Source organism: Bubalus kerabau, chromosome 4 (assembly GCF_029407905.1).
Source record: "Bubalus kerabau isolate K-KA32 ecotype Philippines breed swamp buffalo chromosome 4, PCC_UOA_SB_1v2, whole genome shotgun sequence".
Taxonomy (NCBI): Eukaryota; Metazoa; Chordata; class Mammalia; order Artiodactyla; family Bovidae; genus Bubalus; species Bubalus kerabau.
The window spans coordinates 9,395,356-9,408,124 of record NC_073627.1 but is presented as its reverse complement, the minus strand read 5'-3'; the positions used below and the strand labels follow the sequence as shown (position 1 = coordinate 9,408,124).

At 49.8% G+C, this 12,769-nt stretch overlaps 1 protein-coding gene across 5 annotated transcripts in view; it reads right to left on the bottom strand.

Moving 5' to 3' along the window:
- The window catches only part of LOC129648679 (alpha-1,6-mannosylglycoprotein 6-beta-N-acetylglucosaminyltransferase B), a 22,850-nt gene extending 10,081 nt beyond the window's left edge, over positions 1 to 12,769 (bottom strand). The window contains exons 1-3 of one of the 5 annotated variants that reach the window (XM_055575232.1): positions 12,650 to 12,769; positions 11,186 to 11,319; positions 6,803 to 6,933 (exon numbers count right to left, since the gene is read on the bottom strand). In XM_055575232.1, the coding sequence (XP_055431207.1) occupies positions 6,803 to 6,933; positions 11,186 to 11,319; positions 12,650 to 12,738 (354 nt within the window). In that variant the 5' untranslated portion in view covers positions 12,739 to 12,769. The other 4 variants (XM_055575234.1, XM_055575235.1, XM_055575236.1 and 1 more) reach the window with 4 other exon arrangements.

Below are 12,769 nucleotides of genomic sequence, written 5' to 3'. Positions count from 1 at the left end.
GTTTAGCCATGGACCTGTTGTCTTCCAAACGCCTCCCATAGAAACCAACATCCAATTGCATCCAAAAGTTTATATTGTCAAAGCTATGGCTTTTCCAGTAGTCATGTTTGGATGTGAGAGTTGGACCATAAAGAAGGCTAAGCACCGGAAAACTGATGCTTTTGAATTATAGTGCTGGAGAAGACCCTTGAGAGCCCTGGGACAGCAAGGAGATCAAACCAGTCAATCCAAAAGGAAATCAACCTTGAATATTCACTGGAAGGACTGATGCTGAAGCTGACGCTCCGATACTTTGGCCACCTGATGAGAAGAGCCGATTCACTGGAAAAGATACTGATACTGGGAAAGATTGAGGGCAGGAGGAGAAGGGGACAACAGAGGATGAGATGGTTGGATGGCATCATCAACTCAATGGACATGAGTTTGAGCGGGAGACAGTAAGGACAGGGGAGCCTGGCGTGCTGCAGTTCATGGGGTCACAAAGAGTTGGACACACTTAGTGACTGAACAACAAATGGAGCTACTTGGCCTCCTCTGAACCCTGATGACCTCTGAGGACCTCTGCAGTGGTGTGCAGCATGGGCGGGTAGATCGCACCTCAGGGCCTGGGCGCCCATCTGACCCTACGGCCCAGGCTCGGAGCTGGGAGCTGCCATCAGTGTAGGACCTCAGTAGGAACAAGCATGGGATTGGCTGCTGGGCTCTATATTTTAGAGTTTTTTTGAGGCTTGCAGAAGAAAGGAAGGGATAAGTTGAAGGGAAAATAGCTACAAGATCATGAATCAGGGTGGGGCTTGGAGCTCTTTTCAGGGAGTGTTGGTTCCCAGCAGATCAATGGGTCAGAGGAAAAGAACCCATGGTTCCCCATGTGCTACCAGCCAGCATGAAGTCAGACCACCAGAAGCTCCAGCCCAGATTTAGTTTATAAACCACAGCTCTTGAAGAATGTTATCAACAAATATTAAAATAATTAACAATTCACATTTTGAAACTCAAAGTGCATAAATTTTTTACAAAGAGGCCTTCCACATTGGGTAATGCAGATCAGCCCTGTCTCTGAGAATGATCAGGAAATACAGGGAAAACACCTATGATGGCCCTGAAAATCTAACAAAGAATGAAAAAATTTGAGGCCAAGACCTGGGAGAAAGAGGAAAAGAGATTGTTGAGGCCAGTGTCGGGTTTGGTTTTCCTCCTGGGGGGCCCACCTGCTGATTCCAAGGGCAGGATCTAGGCAGCGGAGCAGACCTGGGAGATGAAAGTCTAAGTTCAAGGCCTGCTAAAGATAGGAAGCGTTGATGGAAACTACACTTTGGGTTGGAATTCTGAGGAATTACATCACGGATGAAAGGGTGGGCCAGAACTAGAAACACTCTTGCTGCTGCTGCTGCTGCTAAGTCGCTTCAGTAGTGTCCGACTCTGTGCGACCCCATAGATGGCAGCTCACCAGGCTCCCCTGTCCCTGGGATTCTCCAGGCAAGAACACTGGAGTGGGTTGCCATTTCCTTCTCCAATGCAGGAAAGTGAAAAGTGAAAGGGAAGTCGCTCAGTCGTGTCCGACTCTTCAAGACCCCATGGACTGCAGCCCACCAGGCTTCTCTGTCCATGGGATTTTCCAGGCAAGAGTGCTGGAGTGGGGTGCCATTGCCTTCTCCAAGAAACACTCTTAACAGAGGCTAAATTCTTTTAAAATGTCTCACTCACTATCACTGATTAAGGTGATCTAGGGGACGTCCCTGGTGGTCCAGTGGTTAAGAATCCACTCTTCCAGTGCAGGGGGTGTAGGTTCAATCCTTGATTGGGGAACTAAGATCCCATATGCCATTAAGCATGGCCAAAAAATTAAAAAAAAAAAAAAAAAAAGGCAATCTGGGATTGCAAGATCAGTTCTAAGCCAAGAATAAAAGAAAAACCTCTCTGGAAGAAGAGAACATTATTCTTGACCTCAAATTATTTCTACAATTTTTCATATTCACTTTCCAGAACCACCCCTAACTCAAAAGGAAAAAAAAAAAAAAGGAACCAATGAAATCCCAATCAAAATCCCAGCAGGCATTTTTATAGAAATTGACAAGCTAATTCTAAAACTCATTTGGAAATGTTGGAAATGCGAGGACCTAGAATCGACAAAATAACTTTGAAAAAGACAAAGAAAGTGAGCAGACTTATCTGATCTCGAGACTTATTACAAAGCTACAGTAATCAAGACTGTGATGCTGGCATCTAGTTAGACAGATAGATCAATAGAACAGAAGAGAGAGTCCAGAAATAGACCCACACACGTGGGGTCAATTGATTTCTGACAAAGACGCAAAGACATTTCAGTGGAGGAAGGGACAGTCTTTTCAACAAATGGTCAGGGATCACTCGCTATCCATATGCAAAAAAAAAAAAGGAAAGGAAAGGGGAAGAAAACACAAATTAAAAAAAAATTTTTTTAAAGGAAAGGGGAAAAAGTACTTCAATCCGTACTTCATATCATATATAAAAGTTAATTCAAAATGGATCACAGGGACTTCCCTGGTGGTCCAGCGGTTAAGACTCTGACTTCTAATGCACGGAATGGGGTTCAATCCCTGGTCGGGGAACTAAAATCCCACAGGCTGTGCAGATCGGCCAGATTTTTTTTTAAAGAGGAGAGACATTGGGGCAGAAGCTATATTTAAAGAAACGGTAGCTGAGAATTTTCTAAAATTAGTGAAAGTTCAAACTACAGAGCCAAGAAGATCTACAAACTCCATGCAGGATAAAAAAGAAAACAAACAATGAGAACCACGGAGGCTTCTTTTAGTGAAACTACTGAAAACCAAATAAATAGAAGCCTCAAAAGCAAGCAAAGGAAAACACACGCACACAAATCACCTTTAAAGGAACAATAAGACCCACACTGACTTGTCAGCAGAATGACAGAGGGCAGAGGACAAGCTAGAATTTGTACATGATGAACATAACCACTAAGACATTTTTAGAAAAATCAAAAACAGCAAACCCAGACTAGGGTGTTTCCGTCTAGAGAAGGACAATGATCCTAAATGGAAACTCAGCGACGTAGGAAGGAACACAAATCAATAAAAAGGACAGATGTGAGTAAATGTAAATAAACACTGACTTTATGAAACAACAGTAATACTAATATATTGTGTGGTATACAATATTTGGACAGTATTAAAATACCATAAGAGTATATCAGCTGGGGAGAATAGAAATAAAACATTTAAAGATTCTTTTACAACCCCATAAAAGCTTTAAAGTATTGACTTATATTAGGCTTTGATAAGTCAAGGATGTATGTTATAACCTTTACAGTAGCCTAAAGAATACAAACACATTAAGAAAATCAGAACCAAAAGAATATGAGAATATAATTAGCTAAAGAAAGGTGGATTTTAAAAAGTACATCAATGTAAAAGAAGACAAGAAGTGAGGGGGGAAAACATGGAACGGCTGAGAAAAAGAAAAAGAGGACTTCCCTGGTGGTTCAGTGGTTAAGAATATGTCTGCCAAAGCAGGAGACACGGGTTCGATCCCAGGTGCAGGAAAATTCCACGTGCCCCAGGGCAACCAAGCCTGCCTACTGCAACTAGAGAAAGCCCTTCCGAAGGAACAAAGACACAGCCAAAAATAAGTAAATAAATACGTAAATTTTTAAAAAACAGAAAAGAAAAAAGAAACCAACTAATAAAAAATAGATTCAGAGTCAAATAATATCAGTCATCACACCAAATGTAAAAAGGATTACTTATTATAAATTGACTCATGCCCCCAGAAACATATCAAATCAAGGATGTAAGGTGTGAAGAAAATGTCTCCAAGGCCCCTGTTCAACTTCCTGACCCCATTACCAGAGCAGCTGTTGTTAAGTTTCTCCTGTGCCTTCCTCAGATCTTTTATGCATGATAAGTGGATGTACATTTTCTTTAAACCACACACATACATGCACAGATGGGTTCATGTCACATGCACTGTTCACCAACTTTTTTTCACCTAATCATATGTATATATACATATGTGAGTATTTATGTGTGTAAATGTAAAGTTTTACAAAACAATAGTTACCCTTGATACATATAAAGTCCTCTGATATCCTTTTATTCTATTGTTGCTATGCTATTCTACTTCATTTAGAAAGGCTAATTAAGACTCAGAAAAAGACAAACTGTAGGATCTCACTAATCTCTTGAATTGAAGACAATCTCATGGTTAGTGTCAGGGGCTGGGGGTGGGGGAAACGGGACCATGGGGGTCAAAGCAGACAGACTTTCAGTTACAAGATGAATAAATCCAGGGATTTAACGACCGGCATGGTGACTACGGTTACTCAAACTGTACGGTACAATTGAAATTTTCCCAGAGAGTCGACCTTAAATGTTCTCACCATGCAGACACACAGTATACAAGGTGATGGATGTGTAAAGTAGCTTGGTGGTGGTGCTCATTTCACAATGTATATGTATACCAAGCCATCATGTTGTACATCTTAAATACATACAATTTCTCTTTGTCAATTATACCACAGTAAACCTAAGGAGGAAAAACAAAACAAAACAAAACAAAAAAAACAAAGCCAAGTTGCAGTTTGAAAAGCAGAGCTTAGGTCCCCCACGTGGCACTTCTGATGTCCGGAATGATTCCTCCAGCAGCAGGCTGGATTTGCCCTGCACCTGGATAAGCAGTCTTTTTCCCATCCTCTCACTCCCGGTCCCTGGGACAGACTCTCATAAAATAGCCGTATCTAAGCCTCAGCCTCCAGCTCTAGGGACCCAGGATAAGACAAAACTCCTCGACACAAAAGTCATCAAACCCTCGCCCTGATCCTGGCTGCCGCTCCCCTAAGGATGTGACAACCGCGCCTTCTCCTTCCTCCTCCGCCTCTGCCACCTGGTCCCCTGAACTCCGGATGGCATCTGTCCCAGGATGCTGCTGTCATTCCTTTCTTCGCCCGGCCGCCTCTGCCTGCCTTTGGTCACAAAGACCAGAGCACAGATATCTTTTTTTGGAAGAAGCTTCTTTGAGGTCTCTTGCTGTACAGCATTGCTCCTGGCTATCCCAGAAGCTCCTGAGCCTGAGATAAAACCGTTCTCTTCCCAGATCTCATGACCTCTCATTCTCTTGGGGCAGTCTCTGAACAGTGTTCTCTGGCACAAGCAGGCACTGTCTGTGCTCACTCCCTTGCCCAGCGCCCCAGGCATCCTGGCAGCCAGCTTGTCTGGCATCATATGAAAATGGCCCCTTGCTTCTGTCCCCACACTCCATGGTGGGCACTGACATCTCAGCCAGGGCTTGGACCCTTAGTCCAGCCTGCAGAGCTTCTCTCTGCCATCATCCAAGGCATCATAAAAAAGGAGGCTATTAAGAGTCTTGGCCCTAGACTTAGATATGGGTTCTAATCCCAGCCCCGCCCACTTAACTAGTTGGTCACACTAACCTCACAGTTGATGGGCAAGTGAGAAAATAATGTGAGTACCTGGCAACAGTAAGCTCTGGCTGGATGAGTATTAACCATGGCTGCGACCTCAGAGGGTTGTCTTGGCACAGATCACGAGATGTCCCTTAATTCCTCCCCCTTACTCAGTCACAGAACTCCAGGGCTAAGCTGGGCACACATGGCTAGAGCACATCTACTTCCAATGTCCCCTAACTCTGGCTGTGGCCTTGGGACTGAGACCTAGCCACGGGGCCATATGGCGCAGAGCTGTGTGTAACCTTCAGGAGATATGCTAAACCTGGCCTTCCTCCTCCTCCTCCTCCTCCAAAGCCCCCGACCCAGCCCCACCGGCTGAAGGGCAGACGTAATGACTGCACTCTGTGGTCATCTTAAACCACGAAGCAAGACTGCAGACGGGAACTAAACACAGCGAGTCAACCAGGGGAGAAGAGCCCCGGGGGTCAACCCAACACTGACAGCTCCAGGGCTTGTCAACAGGAAAGAGGATACACTTCCCTCTTGTCTCAATCACGGTTAGTCAGGGCTTTTCTTTGACAGCTGGACCTAATCCATACAGCGTGAGAATCATTCATTAAGATGGTCATGTGACAGCTCGACACGGAGTGTGGGGGCTGCCCGATGGTTCCCACGATGGGCATCTTTATTATTAACCTTTAACCTCATGTCACCTGTCTTAGGTCAACTGTCCATCCTAGGAGCTGCTCTGTTCCACACCGAGCTGGACCCTGACTTCCAGGGCCCAGAAAGAGCCCACCTGAGACCCTGATGTCCCCATCACCCTCCTCCCACCTTGGTCTGGTCCATCCACAGTGCTACCAAGCCCAGAAAGCCCAACTTGGGAGCATCCCAAGGGGAGACCCTCTGGAGAGCAGGGAGCGGCAGGACGTGGAAGGAACATGCGGCAAACAGTCACCATACCTGGAGCTGCCTCGTTGCCAGGGGGGCATAGAGAAAAGAGGAGAGAGAACAGGTCAGTGGCCAGGTGAGCGGTAACATCCCACACAGACGGTGCTTCTTGGAGGGACTTTGCCCTGAAGCTGGGGTCCAATCCCTAGTCCTCTCTTATTTCTCCCCTGCCTCCCACCCCCCAGAATCCCCACATGTAGCCTAAACCCCTTTGGTGAGTTAGAGTGTTTGTGGATCCATCCGAGCAAGGGCGGGGGATCAAGCCGTTTGAATTTGTTGCAAAGAGTGGAGGCAGGGAGGGGAGTGAGGCAGGAGTCCCAGGCCGGTATTTCCAATGGCATTTCTTTTTTGACCACTAGTGGGGGCCGTTTCCACCTTCCAGGGCTGGGGGTTGGGAGCTTCCTGGGGGCCGAGGATTGGTGATGGGGTCTGGGGGCCGGCAGGTCTCACCTTCCAGATACTCGCCTCCTTGCCGTACACCACTGCCATCTTGCTGGCCTTGCCATCTTTGATGAGCTGCTTCTCTGTCTCATTGAGCTCCTCGGACACGAAGCCCATGAAGGAGTTGTCCGGGGTGTGAGCTGCAGCCAGACCACGAGGTCAGGAAGAGGCAAGCCCTGGTCTACCCAGACTGGCCCCATTGGAGGGGACACCCGTTTGGCAGGGAAGTGGAAGGGGGTAGGAGGTAAGGGGTGCGGTTTGGGTTGGGCGGTGGGGAGAGCATCCATCCATCAGGGCCCTGGCCCCCTTCCGCGGCATTTCTCACCGCCTCCCCTCTCTCTCTCCATGCAGATCTGTGCTCACAGGGCTCTGCTGAGAGGTCTTTCCTGACCCCAGCCCCTCTCCGTCTCCTTTCCCTGCTTTATCTTTTGCCCCAGAACTCACTGATCAGACACGACAGTACATAGTGATTTGTTGGTCTGTTACTGTCGGAATCTAAGAGGGCGGAAGCTGTCTGTGTCCCCGGGCCCCTGGGAGCTCCTGGCCCGGCTGGTTCACGCATGCGCGGACCCATCCGCGTGCATACCGGCAAGCTTCTGCCCCTGTCCTTCGCTTAAGCGCCCACCGCCCATTTCCACGATAAGAAAACCGTATTCCGCTCCAGGGCCCCACTCACACGTCACCTCCTCTCCTCCCAAGAGCCTTCTCTGGGGTCTGAGTGCCCTCCCTTTGAGGGCCTGTCTGCCGTCCTTAGGTCTTCGGCAAAGCGCGGATTCGCACCCTGACTCGCTTCCCAGAACCCAGAGCACCAGGGTCAGGATGTGCGTTTCAGCTGCGTCTCCAGTTCCTCGGCCAGGCTCCAGGCATGTTACTGATTAGCTCGTCTGCCGTGGCCGGCTAAAGGAGTGGGCACAGGTGCCATCCGTCTGCAAGGACCACGGTCTCTCCTTTCCATGCAAAGGACCTCGAGCAGAATGCCTATGGAACCCAATTACACCTACTCTACCTTCCTCGTGGGAGAGGTTGCATGTGGGAAATAGGTTGGCAGCAGCCACATGCCCTTGATTTCCCAGAACAACCCTGAGGCCAAACACCCCGTTTCTTCATTTCAGATGCACGTTTTTCACATTTTAGCATTTCTGTAATCGGGATATACTTTTTTTTTTTTTTTTTTCCCTTTTGGCCGTGCCACCCGGCTTGTGTGATTTTGGTTCCCCCACCAGGGATCGAAGCCGCGCACCCTGCCATGGAAGCACGGAGTCTTAACCACTGGACTGCCAGGGGAGTCCTGGGATGTATACTTTAATCAAATGTATAGATGTGACATGGTATGTCCACCCAACCCCTTCAATACCCACAAAATTCTTAATCAATATCTGGTGCATCTTAGAAGAGGTGGTGGTTTTCTATCCAGAAAACTCATGGATTCTTGAGTGTGAAAACCTGACCATTGTAAGGAGAAGTCTTTGCTGGCTGCAAAACAAAATGATCTCCCCTCTGGGCTTCCCTGGTGGCTCAGCTGGTAAATAATCCACTTGCAATGCAGGAGACCCCGGTTTGATCCCTGGGTGGGGAAGATCCCCTGGAGAAAGGATAGGCTACCCACTCCAATATTCTTGGGCTTCCCTGGTGGCTCAGGTGGTAAAGAATCCACCTACAATGTGGGAGACCTGTGTTCAATCCCTGGGTTGGGGAAGATCCCCTGGAGGAGGGTGTGGCAACTCTCTCCAGTATTCTTGCCTGGAGAATCCCCATGGACTGTAGCCCGCCAGTCTCCGTTGTCCATGGGGTCGCAAAGAGTCAGGTACGACTGAGCGACTGAGCGGCTAAGCACACACTAGGGTTTCAGAGGCCTGGGGGTGGCGGTGGGGGTGGGGGGCGGCGGATAGGGAGGGGCTGGAGGCCAGGAGTTGTTTCTGTGATGCTTAGAGCTCAGGAAGCTCTCCTGTCTCAGGAGGCTCTGCCCAGGCCGGGGAGAAGCCCCAGGAGGGCAGACAGACTCTTCTCCCTGACTCAGTTTCCCTACCTAGCCCCACCCCCGCCTCTGTACCTACTCTCTGGCTCCAGCTGGGGCTGCAACCAGGCCTCTCTCCTGCTCACCATTTTCTCCCATTTTTAAGAAAATCTCATTCTGCCAACTCCACAAGAAGTGATAGGTTTAGAAAAATTAGCTAAACTAGTAGACATGGGACAGGGAAGTATTGCAACCAATTAAAATAACAGGGACCATGAAAAAGAGCTCCTGGGGGCGGGACAAGGTGGGGAGAGGCAGCCAGCCTCCCAGTTGCTCTTTGAGTAAATCAACTAGCTAGATGTGGAAAGAGGTCTGCTCATGAATTCCTTCCTGGACTTAGGATATCATTAAGACAGGCAAGTTTGTGTTTCGTTCTCTTTCTTTAATTTATTCAATCAATTAACATTTTCTGAAGACCTCGATAGGCTCCAGGGAAATAAAGCTAAATCAGTCAGTGGCTCCTGTTTGAGTGTTTCCTAATCTATCAGTGGAAATAAATGTATAAGCAAATAACTCATATTTCAATATATGCTTTAACAGAATTAGGTTTAAGAGTTATAAACACATTCTGCCTGGAATAGATAAGGTGATTAGTGAAAGTGTTGGCAAAAAGAAGAGACATTTGACATGGGGTTTTGGAGGATGAGTAGGAGTTTGCCCTGGTTGGGGAACTAAGATCCCGAGAGCAAAGCACAAGCTACATGGCATGACAACAACAAGTCTTCATGACATTCCCTGGCGCAGGAACCTACAGTGACTCTCAAATTACCATATCCAATGTAAACGTGGGAATCTTTGCTAAAGACCCACCTCTCTGCTCCTGGATCCTGTGTCTTCCCTCTCTGCTGTCACATATGCTGTTGCTTTAGTCCAGAGCATCGCCACCACTACCCACCCAGCCCACTCCAATCTCTCGGCTGGGAGCACATTGCCACCTGATGACCTGTTAGGACTCTTCTCATGGAGAAGCCTCATACAACCCTGCGATGGGCCCTGGGGAGGGAGTCTGGCACCCACCAAACCATGTGACTTCAGACAGGACATTCCACCTCTCTGGGCCTCAGTTTCCTCATCTGGGTTCCAAGGAAACTTCCCACCTTCCCAATCAAGCCATTGGTGGTGGTTTGGTCGCTCAGTCACGTCCGCCTCTTGTGACCTCATGGACTGCAGCCTGCCAGACTCCTTTAACCATGGGATTTCCCAGGCAAGAATACTGGAGTGGGTTGCCATTTCCTTCTCCAAATCAAGCTCGTGTATTATTCAAAAATCTCATCTACCTCTAATGCAGCCTAGAACCTAAAGAGTAACATAAAAGAAGTCACTAAACACCCAGAAGGGATGCAGTCACTTGACGGGCTGAGTAAAGATCAGCTACTTTACTTATAAGCAAATTCCTCAGGACCCTGCTTTGAACCAAAGTCACTCTTAACTTAGAGACAATCCTGATGAGGGTGCTTGCCTGACTTTCTGACCCACAGCCTTCAAAGAGCCGCCAATTAGACATGCAAGATGCCACGACAGGCAGATAGCCTAACGATGATTAAAAGTGACAGCTGACAGCCTCCCAACTAGGAGAAAAAGCGCCACATCACACAGCGACAGGACAAGGGGCCCCTTGGCAGGGGATAAGGCTCTGCACACCTCTGCCGGCCCTGCAGGGCAGGCTTCATGCCAGAGAGATAGAGCGTTGACCCTGAGTTGTCAAGAAAAGGTTAAATTATTTTCAGCATGCTGCATGGAAGAGGGGAGGTCAGTGTGTACACATTTTAAAGTCTCATTAAAAAATCTCGAAAGCTCAGCTCAAATGGCCTCCCTTGCCTGAAGCGGCTCCAGCCCCCACCCACAGCCTGACTTCTCATCATCCCCAGTGTTGGACCCTCCTGGAACACTTGCATTTCCAGAACCTTCCATTCTTTCCATATCCATCTTCACTACATCTGTTTCCTCTGCTTAGAAAGCCTCACTGTGCTGCCCCTCACCACTCATTAGGTCTCCATCACTTTGGAATGTCTCTGGAAGGCCACAGAATCCTGTTTGGTCTGGACCCCTGTGCTCAGCTGCTCTCTGAGAGCAACCTGTGCTCCAGGAGGACAAAGGCTGCATCCTCCAAGTGTTGAAAAGGCCACCACGCCACCCCACCCCCACCCCAGGCCACCCCTCCCCACACACACACCACCAGAGGCTTCCTTTGTGGTTCACACCTTTGCTGAGAGGGGATCCAGGCTTTCTTAGCCAAGACCGATGGTTGGATGCATCTCTATCCTCACACAGACCCCAAAAGGAAGAAAGGAGAGGACAGAACGGGACCTGCCTCCTCCCCACTCCTGGGAGAGGCCCTCCCCATCCCGCCCCACTCCATGGGGCGGCTGGACACTCACGGAACATGGTCATGAACTGCTTGGGGTTGAGGTTCCAGTAGCCCCAGTTGGTCCTGTAGCCATGCAGCGTGGCGTATTCTTCGTGGTTGTACGCAGGTTCGGTCCCAAAGGTGTCGATGACCCGGATGCGGCACCTGCCCCCACCCCACCCCCCAGGAATCCGGGTCACCAATCTCCCGGTGTCTCCCTGGGCTGGGGTGGCCCCAGCCATGGGCTCTGGAACCCGAAGCTGGCTGGTCAGGGTAGTGCGATGTGTGGTCAGGGCTTGGGCTCAGACACTAGCTGGCTGCGTGACCACAGGCAAGTGCCTTAACCTCTCTGGGTCAGCTTTCCATCCATCAAAGGGGGATAACAACCGCCGAACCATCCCCGAGTCTTCTGTGAACAATGGACTACCAACTCAGAAACTGTTAGTTTTTACAGCTGCCCCAAGGGAGCCTAGAAAGGGAGTCCCTTCCTGGAATGCGGTCCCTCCCCATTGCCCAGGATTCACCAGCACAATTGCACTTCCGTGAGCAGGGACTCCACAGCCCCTCTGCCCAGGAGCCTGCAGCCCCCAGGAAGTGCCTGGTCTCTCTGGACTGACATGCAGAAGAGAAGGGCCCCAGGGAACCAGCTACCGTGTGCCTCAGAGTCTCCTCTGCAAGAATGGCCATTGCAGGTGGGCCTCCCAGCTGGTGGGGGCTCTGTCCCACCCTGAGGCCAGAGCCCAGAACCTCTCCCTGCATCTCGGCCACCCCGGGAATGGGCACCTAAAGAAAACTGCTGAGTCTCAGATGCCCCTCCAAGGTGCTCCCCCACCCAGAGTCCTTCCTGGTGACCCAGAAGTGTCCGGACTGCTGAGGTCAGCACTCCTCCCCGCCCCAGAGAAGGGGCGGGATTGGGAGGAGGAGGCCCGAGTGCATGGAGAACACACATTAATAATAAAAGCAATAACGCTGCCTGTCACTTTTTTTCCTAATAAAATCATGTGGGATAGTCAATGAGACTGGAGCACACGTAATAAATAGCAGGGCTCTCTGTGCTAAATTAAACCCCATATCCTGCTGGCTGCAGAGAGATGAAGCGATGGCATTGGCCTTCCTCCCGCCCAAGATGGGGCTGGGCGGAGGAGGGGGTGGGGAGGGGGCTGCTGGGTCCTCACACACAGGGCTCATGCCCGGCCCTGTGCCATGTTCCCTCCACCACTCCCTGCTGTTCCTCTGCCCTCTCCAACGGGGTCAGCTCTGACCTCATCCCCTCCGCCCTCCAGCCTGCCCAGCAGCAGAGAGGCCCTGGAGCGCCTGGCTGTGGTTTATTAATTGTCATCCGAGTCAGCTGAAGCCAGGAGGCAGAGCTGTCTGGGAAGGAAGGTGGGGGGTGGGGGGGTGGGAGGTGAGCCTTCGCTCTACCCTGGAACCCGGGCAGTGCAACCCCCGCCTTGGGGACCAGTGGGCAGTCACCACCCTCCCACTGCCCTCTTACCGGTACTTCCTGAAGGAGAGTCCCATGTGCTGCTTCATCTGCTGCAGGCCGTGGTAGTCGGTGTAGATGAGGTCGAACGGCAGGGGCATGGTGAGCGGGCAGTTCCCCCGGCCTGGCGGC